Source organism: Sorex araneus, chromosome 4 (genome assembly GCF_027595985.1).
Source record: "Sorex araneus isolate mSorAra2 chromosome 4, mSorAra2.pri, whole genome shotgun sequence".
In the NCBI taxonomy this organism is placed as follows: Eukaryota; Metazoa; Chordata; class Mammalia; order Eulipotyphla; family Soricidae; genus Sorex; species Sorex araneus.
The window spans coordinates 111,057,851-111,072,942 of record NC_073305.1 but is presented as its reverse complement, the minus strand read 5'-3'; the positions used below and the strand labels follow the sequence as shown (position 1 = coordinate 111,072,942).

Here is a 15,092-nt window from a genome sequence, read left to right as displayed (position 1 = left end):
CTCCCCGGGTTTGTCAGCCGCCGTCACCTGACTCTCCCGAGCAGCCACGGCGGAGGTGGGGGCGGGGATGGGGACGCAGCGCGGAGCGCTAGAGAGACGCGGCGGCGGCGGCGGCGAGCGGGGACGGGCTCCTGTGGCCACGAGCTGCGGGCGCGGGCACGGCGGAGCGCAGGGTGGGGGCCGGGCCTGGCTTGGCGGCGTCGCGCCCCGGGACAGCCGGCGGCAGCTTGGCTCGGCGGCCGCGGCTCCCTGTGCATCCTGCGGCGGGCGGCGCCGCTGCTGGGGCGGGGTGAGTACCCGCGGCCCCGGGCTTCGCCCGCTCTCCCCCACCCCCCACCCCCGCACAGTGCCGGGGCTGATCATCCCCGGGGCAGCGGCCGGGTGACAGCTCGGCGGCGAGCGGGGGCGCTGCGCTGGGCGGGCCGCGGCTCCCGCTGCACCGCGGGGAAGGGCGAGGCGCGCGCGTGGCCACCGGGGGGCCTCCGCAGAGCCTCGGGGCCACCCTGCGGCGGGGATCGTGCCGGTGGGCGGGGAGGGCGCCGCGGGGCCGAGGGCCTGGGTGAGGCTTTGGAGGCGGCGGGGGAGGGACGGGGAGGCGAGGGCAGAACATGGCGCGACGCTCCTGCTAATCTCCGCCGCGGGAGGACTAGCCTGTCCTTGCGGCCGTGCGTCGACTAGGCGGCGGCGCTGGGGAGCGGCCGGGGCTCCGGTACCCTATCCCTCCTCCCATCCCTTCTCAGGAGCCTGCGGCGGGCAGGTGGGCACCGGGTGGGCGCGGCAGCCTGGCCAGAGCCCCCCACGCACGCCAAGGAGGCTCGGATCGGGTGGCAGAGAAAGTGCTGATGAACTGGAGGTGGGAGGTTGGTGGCGGAGGGGGATGGGGGGTGGGAGGCAGGGATGTGTCACGAAGCTGGGACCGGAGCCCGTGCTGGGATTCCGGGGCCGACCTACTGGATGGAGAAGCCCCCCATCCTCCTCCGAGTGTTACCTGCTCGGGTCGTGTTGGGTGGGGACGGAACTGGGAGCCGCCGCCGTGCAGCGGGGGCAGGTGGGGCCAGGGCGCTGCCTGGAGGGTCGCGGCTGCGGGTTCCAGCTGGACCGTCTCTTCTTTCCAGCAGAAGAGGAGGCTGTAGACGCGGCCCGAGGAGAAGATGTCGGGCCAGACGCTCACCGATCGCATCGCCGCCGCTCAGTACAGCGTGACAGGCTCCGCTGTCGCCAGAGCGGTCTGCAAAGCCACCACGCATGAAGTGATGGGCCCCAAGAAAAAGCACCTGGACTGTAAGCATCTCTTTATATAAGTGGGACATGCGCATGGCAGAGGCGCCCGGGGCGCCTCCAGATAGTGCTGCAGCTCCCTGGGGCGATGGAACAGCGGGCCACGGGGTTGGGCATCTCCAGTCCTGGAGGTGACGCCTTGAGAACCCCTGAAGGCTTGTCCTTGACACTCCCCCCCACCCCCTCCTTGGTTCCCTGCCTTGACCTACAAGGTCTTGATGGAGTGTATCTAATATACCAAGAAATTGTGCGTCCTGTTTTCAGTGCTTTCACATCATTTTTCCTTCTCCACTCTCCACCTCTTCTCTGGGTTGGTGGAGAGTAGAGGGTTACACCAGCCTTAGCATCAGTGAAAGAAGTGTATTCGTAGAAGGTCAAACGTAGCATCCTTGTTTCCTGAAATACATCCCCGAGGGTTTTAGAATAGTGCTTTTAATTTTTCTTTCCCCAGTATCTCTGCTGAGATTTTTTTGGGAGTTGTATGTGTGCTCTGTGTAACCACAATAGAAGGAAATAAATCTAAGCTATTTGATGAGCACATTGCACTTCATAGATAATGGCGATTTAATTTTTCACATTCTGGCACATCTTGTCCCATTCTCAGAAACTGCTGGGTAGAATGACTATGCGTGTGGCCACAAAATGGATGTACTTTCCCAGCAGTTCAGATAGTGAAGTGTGGGATGAAAATATTTAATTCAAAGTGTCTTTAAAATAACAGTTGATGGGAATAGGATTTAGTTGGAAAACTATTTCTGAAATAAAAGTCTCGTTCAGATTCACATTGTAAATTTTTTTGATATTGAAGGGTAAGAAGGGCAAGTAGGGACATATAGAAAATAGCTTTCACTTGGATAATGAGATTTTAACTTAAGACTACATCAGAATTGATGTAGTGGTTGCTTAGGATCTGTCGGTAAAGATCAGTGTTGGCATGAGAGACACAGATTATACATTATATTATAAAACTGCATAGCCGAACCTACTGTCCATCTGGCTTCTTCTGCCCTGGCTTCTCATTTTCTTTTGCTTCAGACTCTCTTTAGACTGCCTTCTTTGGGCAGCTGGAAAAATGGCACCAGTGCTAAATTTGACTCTAGCCCTACTATCTGTATAAGTAAAGCTTGGTGGAACAGAGAATTGGACGTTGAAAAGGTGGTCTAGTTTTGTGAGCCTAAGAAAATCAAATCCTTTTGCTTCCGGATATTTGGGGGAAAGCACCCTCACTACTCTCCCGAGGGAATTTTAACCAAATGTGTTGATGATGGTGTCGTGTGCTGTGTGTGCAGTAGAGAGTGAGGGAGGTGTCCAGGGCCAGGGCACCTAACAGAAGTGGAAATTACAAATTCATGACCAGCTCGTTTTGCTGCAGCGTGCTGAATCATTTAGCCATCTTTCCATCAGTTTCCCCAACTCTGGAAGGATGACTCATGCCTTAAAGGTATGTATCCGTTTGGCAAATACTCATAAGAAAAAGCTATAGGTTATGGATTTGCTAAATGCTATGGAAGTGATATATCAATTTATGGGTATATGATAGAGATTTCACAGATTTGAGCATTATATTTAAAACTGTTCATATAAAGGCTGAATTTTTCCTATTTAGTCATCTTGATCTTTTAGATCTAAACAAGTCCTTTAAAAAATTTTGAGATGGGAGATTTTCCAGTAGCCTTAGCATATGTTAGTGTGTGGGGGTGATTTTGAAAGTGTGGAACATAGGGGGAAAATTCTATATTTAAAGAAAACTACTAAAGTAGGAACTGATATTGGATTATTAATACGAATAATCTTAAGAGCTAAACATTTATTGAGCATTTACTATGTACCATATACTGGGGTTTACATGATTAATTCTGGGAGGGTGATTAACTTTCATGTTTTTTTTAACTACCACACTTAATGACCATCTGTAGTTTATCCTTTTTGCTTGGTTTTCTGTGACACTGAGCATCACTCCCCATATACCCACTAAAGTTTCTGTGAGATGCATGAACATTTCTGTTGTTAAACACATGAGCTAAGGACTGGAAATCAGGAATATTTGTTTTTATTTTTAGCACTTTACTCCTCTAATAAGTTACAAAATAAGTTAATTAAAAACCATTCTTACAGTAGAATTTAGAGGAACAGATCACTTTACTCATATGTTCTATCTTATTAAGAGATGATCTAAAAAATCTGAGTATATAAATCATGTTACAATTATATGCATTGTAAGAGGGCATCTTTGTTCAAAATTCTCATGAAGTTCATAAATAACAGTAGATTACCCTGGAATTTATTCACAGATTTCCAGTAATATACCAGTTACACTAGTGATTCACACCCATAACTCAAGCATATAACTAAGTTTACCATTAGATTATGAAGCAATCTTAAAATAGTCACTTTCTGTTTGAAATATCAAGTACATGTGCAGAAAGCACATGTATAGTTGGTGACTTGAAACAAAAGGAACTGTAACCAAACTAAATTAGATTTACATATAAAATTTTAGTTTGTAGTTTAAATCAGTGACAGTTTAAACCATAATGCTGTAAGAATAGAGTTTATGGCCCTATAACTTTCTTTTTCAGTTGTTGAGTTAACTGAATGTGTTTGGAATTTTTATGTACCGTGTATTATTATTTAAGGTATTTTGTTTCAATTTTGTCATAAAACATTCTCTTTGGCTTTCTTCTCTTTTTTTGCCTCTTTAGGTCCATAGGCCAAGACAGTTGTTAGCAGAATATATAAAATTATGCCTAATGATATATGATTTTTAAATCTGAAGAAATTATTTAACATCTAGGAAAGGAATTATACATGAAAGTGAAGATAAATTTTAGACTTACTCTCATTTTTTTTTCTTTTTCTTAATAACAGTATCTTTTTTTTTTTTTTTTTGGTTTTTTGGGTCACACCTGGCGATGCACAGGGGTTACTCCTGGCTCTGCAATCAGGAATTACCCCTGGCCGTGCTCAGGGGACCATATGGGATGCTGGGATTTGAACCCGGGTCGGCCGCGTGCAAGGCAAACGCCCTACCCGCTGTGCTATCTCTCCAGCCCCAATAACAGTATCTTTTTTGAAGGAAAAATATATTTGGAAAAGCGTCACCACAATTAGCTGCTAAATGTAAATATAAAATTAGATATAAATGATGTGGCTAGTTACTGTGGATGGAACTCAGTGGGAGAACTCATGCCTCATGTCTGAGGCTCTGGGTGTAGTATGCATGCACACGATATGACTAACCTTAATAACATAATTAAGAATCCTATATATATTGAAAATTTTATTTTAACATTAAAGTTACTCTTAGTTACATTTCAGGTGTACAGTGTTCCAATACTCCCACCATCAGTGTTGATTTCCCTCCATCAGATTTCTTACAAGCCTTCCTCCTTGACAGCACATTTTAAAAAATTTAAACTTTTTAAATTTGGCTTATAATAATACAAACAATGATTTCTCATGCACATAATTCCAAACCACATCCACCACCAGTGTTCTCCCCCAAGAACCCCAGTACCCACCTCTTCTGCCTTGCCCCAGCGCAACTGTGTGGATCATTTCCCACAATTATGTTGCTGTTGGATCATTGTTTCATCTCATTGTGTATCTTTCAGTCCCTTATGTGAGAGAGATCATCCTATAACCTGACAGGCCCATCTTTAAGTTTGGTTGTTATATTATGTGTTTTTTTGACTCTGAGATTTAGATATGTACATATATCACATATCTACACCACTGATGTACTTGAGGGCCCAAGATCCTAATCTTTCCATACCCCACCTGCTACTTATTCCCCTACTCTCTTCAGTTTCTTTCCTTTTTTGTCCTTATTTCTGTGCTTAAGAGTCAAGGGTAATCTGAGTAAGATATTAGAAAAAGATCATTATTTGTGAAAAACTGAGTGATCCATGGCAATTTAGAGTACAGATTAATACTTTTGATAACTTACATCCCCTCCCCTTGTTATTCTTCTATATTTTTCTGTGTCCCACAGAAAAGTGAGATCATATGGTATTTGTTCTTCTGACTTACTTCACTTAATATGATAGGATCCTGTATTTTAAAGTACTGTTTGAGTAGGTAGAATGTTTATACCGTTATTTTCCCCCTATTGTAATAATGTTGTTTTTGCACTTAAAAATTAACCACCAGTTTTATTCTGACATTGCACTTCTTTACTTTGTTCTTATGTGATATTGTGTGCCAGTGTGGTAGTACATAAATCATTTAGTACTCACGGGTTCACCTTCTTGTCTAAACTGTTATATATTTCATTTGCTTTTCCTTTTCTGTTTTGTAGTTGATGGCCTAAGGGTAACCCAAGTCATATAATTTGGTAACCAGATCTTGTAGGGCACCTAGTAGCTAGTCAAATGCTGTTTCAAAGTTAAAGAACAACAAAACTAGAGTTGGTCCACAGTAACACCTGAAAGTAGAAAATGCGAAGGTTTTCCAGTCCTGATATAAGATTCACTTTAGTTAACAGCACCCATGAGCAATTTCTATGTTTGTTGTTTGGTTCAATGTCCTATTTTAGATTATCAAAGTTCAGCCACCATCATTAATGTTAAAATGAAACCAAACTTAGGGGGCTGGAGTGATAGCACAGCGGGTAGGGCGTTTGCCTTGCATGCGACCGACCCGGGTTCTAATCCCAGCATCCCATATGGTCCCCTGAGCACCGCCAGGGGTAATTCCTGAGTGAAGAGCCAGGAGTAACCCCTGTGCATCGCCGGGTGTGACCCAAAAACCAAAAAAAAAAAAAAAAATGAAACCAAACTTTATGAAAAGTCCAGTTGATTATAGGTAATCTTATTTTTTCTATCTTAAGTCTCTTTCATGTTTTTAATGAGTTTATCCCACATAATAAGTGGCTCAAATTCTGAATCTAACAAATGAGCAATAATGGCATTTTAGAAATGATTTTTTTCCTTCAAAATTTAAGATTTTATTTCTTATAGAATGTTTGGAAAAGATAGTGTAGAGGTCGGCTGTGTCTTGATTAAAGTTTTAATTTTGCTCATAAAGCGCCTACATGTAAATGAGAAATTTTATGAATAAACAGAAAGAAAATTTAAAGCTAATTGTTTATTTGGTTTGTTTCCTAGTATATAACAAATATTTTTTATTTGTAGAAATGCTATTTGTACACGTAATCAGTTAATAGCATATTTTTATTTGTAGTAAGAACTTTTTAGTGTGCTCATATCAAAAGAAAGCAAAATTTGTTCAACAAAATTAATTGAAACAGTGTATAAAACTACTGAATATGAGCTATGTCTTAACTTGTTGTATTTACTTCAATCCAGTTGTTCTCATTTTACTGTTGTCATTTGTTTCCTGTTTTTTTTCCTGTTTCAAGGTACAGACCAAGTGTGAAAATGATTGAGAAAAAATTTTTATTATTTTTAGGTAGTGAAGAAAAAAGGGGACTATAGCCTTAAAAGCTGTCTAGTCAATTATAGTTCATACCATAAGTCAGTAAGGTACAGATCAGGCAAATCCTTAACCTATCAGAAAGGGAGAAAAGAGATCTTGTGAGGTCCAGGAATTGGGAGGAGCAGGGGGAACAGAGAAGCAAAGTGTCTTGGTAACAGTAAGGGGGCATGCTTTAGAAATGACTTAAAATAATTATGCAGGCTTTTTAATCAGCTAGTGGGGAGAAGAGTGATTTTTGCCCACCTAGGTCTTTTAAATGTCTCATTTGTAAAGAAGTCATTTTTTTTTATGCCAAAAGGTAAAATATTTCATTTGAGTCACTTTAGGTATTTTTCCCTCTGGACATCAGTATGGTTATCAGATACTTTTCTTAGAACCAGAATAAAGCTGGTAATTCAAATACATTTTTTTAAAAAAAATTTCTCTAGAAATTTTGAAATATGCATATTTGGAGAATATATAAAATTTTGTGCTAAGTGAATTCACATCTTAATTTTATTATTGTATGATTTGGTGGGGAGGGTCACACCTGACTATCCTCAGGATTCTGCACTCAGGGATCACTCCTGATGGTTCAGGAGACCATATGGGATTGAATCTGGGTCTATACAAGGTATGCGCCCTATTGCTGTACTATCGATCCAGTCCCACATTTAAATTTCATTATTAATTTGGTGCATTTTACATTAAAATCGTGATTTTTTGTTACAATGCCATATTGTAATAGTTAAAAAATGATTGCTTGGTCTTATTTGTAATGTAATACTATACTTTCAGCTTTTTACAAATAAATATTCTTTTTAATATCTTACCTCCTCTATTCATATTGATGGATCCTGGGATAGGGTGTTCTTTGGCACAGTAACTTGTTGAAGAAGGACAGAAGTGACATTTAACCCTGTTCACTGAGGGTCAACGATGTGTTATTAACAAGTTATATTTAAGTGATTCCGCTCCTCTTATACCAGTAGCTACTGAGAGATACACTTCAGCCTTAATCATAGTACAGTTAAGGAATTTGAAAAGCCACGGTTACCTCCATTAAAAATATTCTTCAGTTTCACTTTGTAAATTCTTTCTCTTTTGAGAGAATTGTGTTGTTCCCTTGTAAAGGGAAAGGGTGGCTCCTCTTGAGTGATTATGTAACGTGGGAGTTCCTCTCGCTTTTGTGTCTCATAAAGGGGAGATTAGTTGAGCGGTGTATCAAGTGTCAACTGCTTGATGACCTATAAGTAAGAAGTGATGGAGTTTTCCTTGGAGTAGTTGGGCAGAAACATAAACCAGAGAGAAGACTGTACTCTATGCCTGTAGCCTATCTATGTCTTCCTGTTCTCTCTTCATTTGCCCCCAAGAGGTTTTGGTGTACATTAGCTTTTTCTCAAATGCATCAGTGAGGGTCAGTGATCAGGAGGATCAGTGTCTTCTAGAGCATCGATTTTTAACCAGGTGCCATCTACCCATTGCTTGTTGAGTTTTTCCAGGATACTGCCAGGGGCCACAGGTGAAAATTGTGTAAATGTGGAGGCAGGTTGCGGCATAAGACTAGGGAGCCAGTTATTAAGATGGATGTGTGGTGGTCATAGGAGGAAAACAACGTGGGATGGATGCCAGGGTTGGGAAAAGTGTGAGAAAACACTGTTGTAGAAAATGTTGCGGTACGTCATTTCTGTCTGCTCAGGAGACAATCTAGGTCTTTGCTTACTTTGGTTTTGCATTAGGATCTGAACTGATCCTTTGATTATTCCTCTGTGTTTATTTTAAACTACAACTATTCTTCTTTCTACATTAGTTCTCTTTCTCACCTTTTTTTTTTTCTTTTTGAGTCACACCTGGCGGGCGATGCTCAGGGGTTTCTCCTGGCTCATGCACTCAGGAATTACTCCTGGCAGTGCTCGGAGGACCATATGGGATGTTGGGAATCAAACCAGGGTTGGCTAAGTGCAAGGCAAACACCTACCCGCTGTGCTATCACTCCAGCCCCTCTCTTTTTCATCTTTAGCCTTTCCTTCCAACTCTCTTATAAACATTTTTTCGAGTGTTCCAATTGAAACAAAGCCCTTAACACCCAATTTTCCTTGGACTCCAATCTTGTTAACCAACCTGTTATGCCTTGTTTTTCTTTTACAACCTAGCTCCTTGAAAGAGAAGCTCACCATTTTAAAGACAATGAAAGCAAATCTTTCTTCTTTGGACACTGTCTTTGATTAACTTGGTTCTTCCATGAAATACTAGAATTGCTGTTGAATTCCAGACAATGTCCACATATTTGTTCGAGCCACTAATCTGAGAGTTATCCTTCATCTTTTAAATCCAGGGGCTGGTTAGTTATTTTAAAACTTGCCAAAATATTATCTAGCTGTCTTTTGCCTTGGTTTAGATCAGTAGTAAATTTCAGGTGTGAAGTGAATTTTCATAATATCTTCTTCCCTTTTGGTGTGAAATAAGTGGAATAACTAACGCACATAAAACACCTAACTTAGAGCGTAGCACACAGACATGCAGTGAAGTTAATACCACAACCACTAATATTATTTATGTCTAGTACTTACCGTTTCTTCATAATGGTATCCTATTCTAAAGGTATTTCTTCATAATGGTATCCTATTCTAAAGGATAGGAAAATATAAGATTTTCCTATCCTTTAGAATCTCCTTGAGTGAAACTCTTTAGTAATGATTTTTTCCCAATCAAAAGAAAAAATTTTATATACTTTTTTTAGGATATTCTATATAGATAAACTCTACAGTAATAATTATTTTTTGTTTGAAGGTAATAGCACTGTCATAGCACTGTCATCCTGTTGTTCATTGATTTGCTCGAGCGGGCACTGATAATGTCTCAATTGTGAGACTTGTTGTTACTTTTTATGGTATATTGAATACGCCACAGGTAGCTTGTCAGGCTCTGCCGTGCAGGTGAGATACTCTCAGTAGCTTGCCAGGCTCTCTGAGAGGGGTGGAGGAATCGAACCTGGGTTGGCTGCATGCAAGGCAAATGCCCTACCCGCTGTGCTATCGCTCCAGTCCTTTGAAGGTAATACTTCTATTAATATACATTTCTTCTTTTGTGACTGCTTTAAAAATAATGCTTGTCTTTTCATTATGTAATGTGTGTTTAGGTAAAACAATGTGACCATATAAAATTTAAATCTCAAATTTTAGTTGAAATTAAATATGGTTACGAATACCCCAATTTTTTTTCTCATATTTACCAAGAATCTCAACTCAATGAGACATGTTTTTCTGTTAATTTCCTTTTATGAAAAGTGTTCTTTATTTATTTGTCCTAATTTTAATAGGGAAATATTTTTTTAAATTCTTCTTTATTTAAGTAACATAGGTTTGCAAGTGTGTGTTTATGTTTTTAGGGTACGGTATTACCACACCATTCCCACCACCAAAGTGTCAAGGATATCCGTATTTCACAGTCTGTTGAACCCTTTCATCCCCTCACTTGGTAACTGTGTCAACATCTAAGACATTTTTCCCCTTTGGAAATTGCTTTTTTGTTGCTTCATTTCTTTATATGTCACATATGAGTGGGATCTAAAGGTTTATTGTGTCCAACAGTATTAGTGGATCTATGTGTATCATTATGTGTATCATCATATCATTTGAAAGTAGTGATAATTTACTCCTTTTCCAGTCAGTGTACCTTTTGTTTCTTTTCTTATCTAACTGCAGTGGCTAGAACTTCCAATAAAAATATGGTTTATTTTTGATTGGTATAAATTAAAGAGGAAAATATCTTGGGAAAAGATTTTATTTTTTGTCAGTTAAGTATGATAGTATATGTGGACTTGTTTATGGCCTTTACCTTGTTGAAGTTTGTACTTCTATACCCATTGGGTTGAGAGATTTTTAAAAATCATAATGGATGCCAGATACTCTCAAATGCTTTCTCTTCCTTTAATGATATGATCATATGACTTTTTAATCTTTTATCGGTATGGTATATTTATTGATTTGCATCTGTTGACTTGGAATAAGTTACATCCTTGGGGTTAGTTCTACATGGTCATGATGTATAATCCTCTTAGTGTATTGTTAATACAGTTTACTAAGATTCTATTGAGGAACTTGCATCTGTGTTCATCAGAGCTATTATTGTGTAGTTTATTCTGTGCTGTCTCTATCATTTAGCTCTCAAGGTAATGTTGTCCTCATAGAAAGTATTTGGAAGAACTTTCATTTCAGCAATTTTTTGGTAAGAGTTTGAGAAAGATAATAGCGACACCTTTAAAGGTTTAGATTAACTCACTGGTACAACCCTCTGGACTTTCACTTTTGTGTGATGAAAGACATAATTACTGTTTCAGTTTCTTTACCTATAATTGGCCCCCTCTGCTCTTCACATTTCTCTGGTTTAGTCTCAAGAGGGTTCATGATTCTAAACATTTTTCCATTTCTTCTAGGTTGTACACTTTGGTGGCTTAAGTAGCTCTTAATAGTCTCCTATGATCCTTTGTATTTCTCTGGCATCTTTTATAACTTTAGGGAGTAACTCTCTGAAGGATCCTTGGTTTTATGGAGGTTTTAGCCATCTTGCTTATTCTTGGTTTGTGTGTATGTGGTGATAGTGGCGGAGTTGGACCACACCCAGCTGTGCTCAAGGCTTATTCCTGGCTGTACATAGTGAGGGTCAGGGGACCATAATATGGTACCATGGATCCAGATGGGATCGACTGTGCAAGGCATGATCTTTATTTCTTGCACCATCTTTCAGTCCCAAATCTTGCTTACTCTAGAAGGCCTGTCTCTTGTTCCCCATGATCCTGTTTAAATCCTCTAACAGCTCAGATTCAGGGCAGCCTTCCCTATAATTTACCATCGAAAATTGTTTTTTCAATTTCTTTCTTTTGGTATTATGGAGATGGCTTTAATTTTCTCATGAATTCAGCCAAAGAGCTGGAAGGAGACCTGTAGTATATATTTACATTGTCAGTTGCTGTTTGTGTTTAATGGTAGTCCCACTCATGTGTTCGAATTGGAACCAGCTTGTTTTTCTGTTCTTTGTTCTTGCCTCTCCCAACCTTGTTCTCATATCTCCCCTTCTCCACCCCACCTTCATACCTGAGTAATTTTGAAATTTATTAGATTCACTGCACTCTGTTTACTTTGGTCTTTTGAAATGCTGTTCTGTACGTTAACATATTTTAAAGTCTCATTTCTAAAATCAGGCTTTAGTCATCTCTGTTAGCGCTTGAATGACCCCTGTGTATGGGGCTGTGGTGGGTTTCAGATAGTGTTTTTTACCTTCTTCTCCTCTACAGTTTTGTTGAAGCTGTCTGGTTCAGGTGAATACTTGCTGAATAGCTTTTAATTATACATTTTCTCTTTCCTGTTTTTCAAATTTTAGTCTTCTTTCAAATCTCATAAACTTTCTACCCAAGATTTTTCTTGCTGACCTTTCAGAAGATTGAGAATTTAAGCTAGATGTTTTTTCAGGGTTATGAAAACATTAGAACTGTAAGGCTGAAGGAGATAAACATTGAAAGACATTAAATTGCTTAATGTATATAGTCAATGTGCATTTCCTATTAGTCCTTTAATTTTGTAGGGGAAACCCCTTAAGGTTTATAGCTATTAGTCCTGCCAGAGAGTTCAGGTTCTTTATTTCATCTGAGGGAAGAATTGGAGAATGGAACTATAGCAAGCTGTTTATTAAAACAAAGTATGTATTAGAGTGCAGATGCAAGTTAAAGAGAGAAGCATTGTTTCTATGCAAAACAAGCTGCTTATTAGAAGCAATAAAGCACACTCAAAGAGTCCGTCTGGGCATTCTCTAGTGAATAGTGCCATTTCTACACACATTTCTACACACATTACATAAACATAAGGGGTAAATTAAGAAGAATGAAATAGGCATGAGATTTCAGAGATGATAGGGCTTCCTGGGCGGTTATTAATGGAGGTTAGGCACCATCCAGATGCCAGAGGTTAAGGTGCTTGCCTTGCACGCAGCCCGTGCTCATTCAATCCTTTGCACCACATTGTATTTGACTGCTAAGTGAGGAGTAGCCTCTTAGCAAGTGTGTTTGATTTTTTATAATGTTAGTGTGCTGTAATGAGTGCATAAGGAAGACGGAGTTACCTATTGTCCACTTGGTTCTTCCATCTGGTGTGAGCTGACCTTAGGCCTTATTGTCCTTGTTTTTCAGTATCCAGCATTTGTAGTTCATTAACCCTATAGGCAGAAACATACCAGGTTTCTGGGCTTCATACAGGCTTGCAAGAAAAACCTGATCAAAAATGGAAACTGATCAAAGATGGAAAGGGAAGGTAATTCATGTTGACATGGAAATGGAAATGGAAACCAGTGCCCAAGTTTCTGCTTCCTGTGTAAGCATGTAGATGTTTGTTTAAGAAAATAATAGCACTGTAGCACTGCCGTGCCGTTGTTCATCGATTTGCTAGAGCTGGCACCAGTAAGGTCTCCATTGTGAGACTTGTTGTTACTGTTTTTGGCATATTGAATATGCCATGGGTGGCTTGCCAGGCTCTGCCATGTTGGCGTGATACTCTTGGTATCTTGTTGGACTCTCTGAGAGGGATGGAGGAATCGAACCCGGGTTGGTCTCGTGCAAGGCAAACGCCCTACCCTCTGTGCTATTGCTCCAGTCCTAGGGATTAATAGTAAAGGAAATTCTTCATTAGCACTTCATATATATCAGCATCATATATATTTGATGTTGTATAGATGGTAATGCTAATGATATTTATAGATGGAAACCTTTGCCCTAAAAGAAGTTACATACTCTTTACTGAAATGATATAATTCATTGTATATTTAGTGATATTACCATTATATCCTGTTACTGTTGTAGCCAACATTACCATTAACAACTAGAGGGCTTTAGTTGAAAATGAATAAGTGAAAGCTAAAACTGGGTTATTTTGCCTTTGTAAATGTTAGCTTATTTAATTAGACTTTTAGTAACCTGTTAGGATAAATTAGAAATTACTTTTAGTACTGAGACTTCCAGTAGCTTTATTAGCATAGTCCTGTTATTTGTTTATTTAGCAAATATCTGGCTATTTTCTGAATGTCAAGAATTGCTTTAGAAGTCAGAGATACTATGGCGAACTAGGAGCATGTAGCTCTTGTCTTCAGAGAACTTTCAACTTTGGTAAGGGAAACAGAAAAATGAGGGCAATAATTAGAGTTGGTTCAAAAAGAATGAAGGTTTGATGGAGGAGGTAAAGGAGGTGAAGGGCATTGCCGTGGACGTGATGGTTAAACTTGAATTGAAGAACTGGTGTGACTTGGCCAAGTGAGGTGTGAACAGGGGGTGCTATCCAGAAAGAGGCTCAGGAAGAGCAAGCTGCTTTTTTTAGGATCTTAAAGATAATGAGGGATAAGTGGAAGAATGCATTTTCAAGACTTGAGAATGCTAAGAAATGAGAGGTGAACTGTGAATGGGTGCCATCGCTGGAGGGCTTCAAAGCTAGAGACAATTCTAGAAACTGTCTAACCTTTTACTTTCACAGATGAGAAGACTGAGTCCTAAAGAGCAAAACTATCCCTTCCCCTGGTGAAGGGATTGGTGTTAGAGCATTGTGTGAGCAAAATTCAACCACGAGCAACTTTGTAACTGTGTATCTCATGGTGATTGAATTAAAAATTAAAAACAAACTAAAAAGGGGCTGGAGAGATAGCACAGCGGGTAGGGCGTTTGCCTTGCACGCGGCCGACCCGGGTTCAAATCCCAGCATCCCATATGGTCCCCTGAGCACGGCCAGGGGTAATTCCTGAGTGCAGAGCCAGGAGTAACCCCTGTGCATCGCCAGGTGTGACCCAAAAAGAAAAAAAAAAAAAAACTAAAAAACCCTCCCCTGAATATTCTAGGTGTATTGATATTAAATAAGTCTCATCTATCTGCCTTGAACAGATACTTTAGTGAGGCATTGCTTTGATAACCTCATATCTGTGCCAGAAAATATTGTCTGTGTGGGGTCATGTGAGAAGTGTAAATATATATGTGAAGACATATTTGTACACTTTGAACATAAATGTTTGACCATAAATGCCAGCATAATAACCAGGACACTTCTAACAGTGGATTATCTTGAAGCTACCCCTAATACTGCAGCGATAGCACAGTGGGTAGGGCTTTTGCCTTGCACGAGTCCAACCTGGGTTTGATTCTTTCCTCCCTCTCGGAGAGCCTGGCAAGCTACCGAGAGTATCCTGCCCCACACAGCAGAGTCTGACAAGCTCCCCATGGCATATTCGATATGCCAAAAAACAGTAACAAGTCTCACAATGGAGATGTTACTGGTGCCCGTTCGAGCAAATTGATGAACAACGGGATGACAGTGCTACAGTGTACAGTGCTACCCCTGATGCCCTGTCAGGATATCTCTTGCTAGCTT

At 40.5% G+C, this 15,092-nt stretch overlaps 1 protein-coding gene and 1 long non-coding RNA gene across 12 annotated transcripts in view; one reads left to right on the top strand and one right to left on the bottom strand.

The window, feature by feature from the left end:
• The window catches only part of LOC129404446 (uncharacterized), a 46,924-nt gene extending 45,806 nt beyond the window's left edge, over positions 1–1,118 (bottom strand). Inside the window, exon 1 of the long non-coding RNA XR_008629875.1 lies at positions 989–1,118. This is a non-coding gene — a long non-coding RNA (uncharacterized LOC129404446). The remainder of the gene's footprint in view (positions 1–988) is intronic.
• SNAP91 (synaptosome associated protein 91) overlaps positions 1–15,092 on the top strand; it is a 155,308-nt gene that overhangs the window by 181 nt on the left and 140,035 nt on the right. For 2 of the 11 annotated variants that reach the window (XM_055137169.1, XM_055137158.1), the window contains exons 1-2: positions 69–289; positions 1,116–1,281. In XM_055137169.1, coding sequence (XP_054993144.1) covers positions 1,152–1,281 — 130 coding nt within the window. In that variant the 5' untranslated portion in view covers positions 69–289; positions 1,116–1,151. Of the gene's footprint in view, positions 1–67; positions 290–415; positions 560–588; positions 861–1,115; positions 1,282–15,092 lie in introns of those variants that run through there. The other 9 variants (XM_055137168.1, XM_055137159.1, XM_055137167.1 and 6 more) reach the window with 9 other exon arrangements.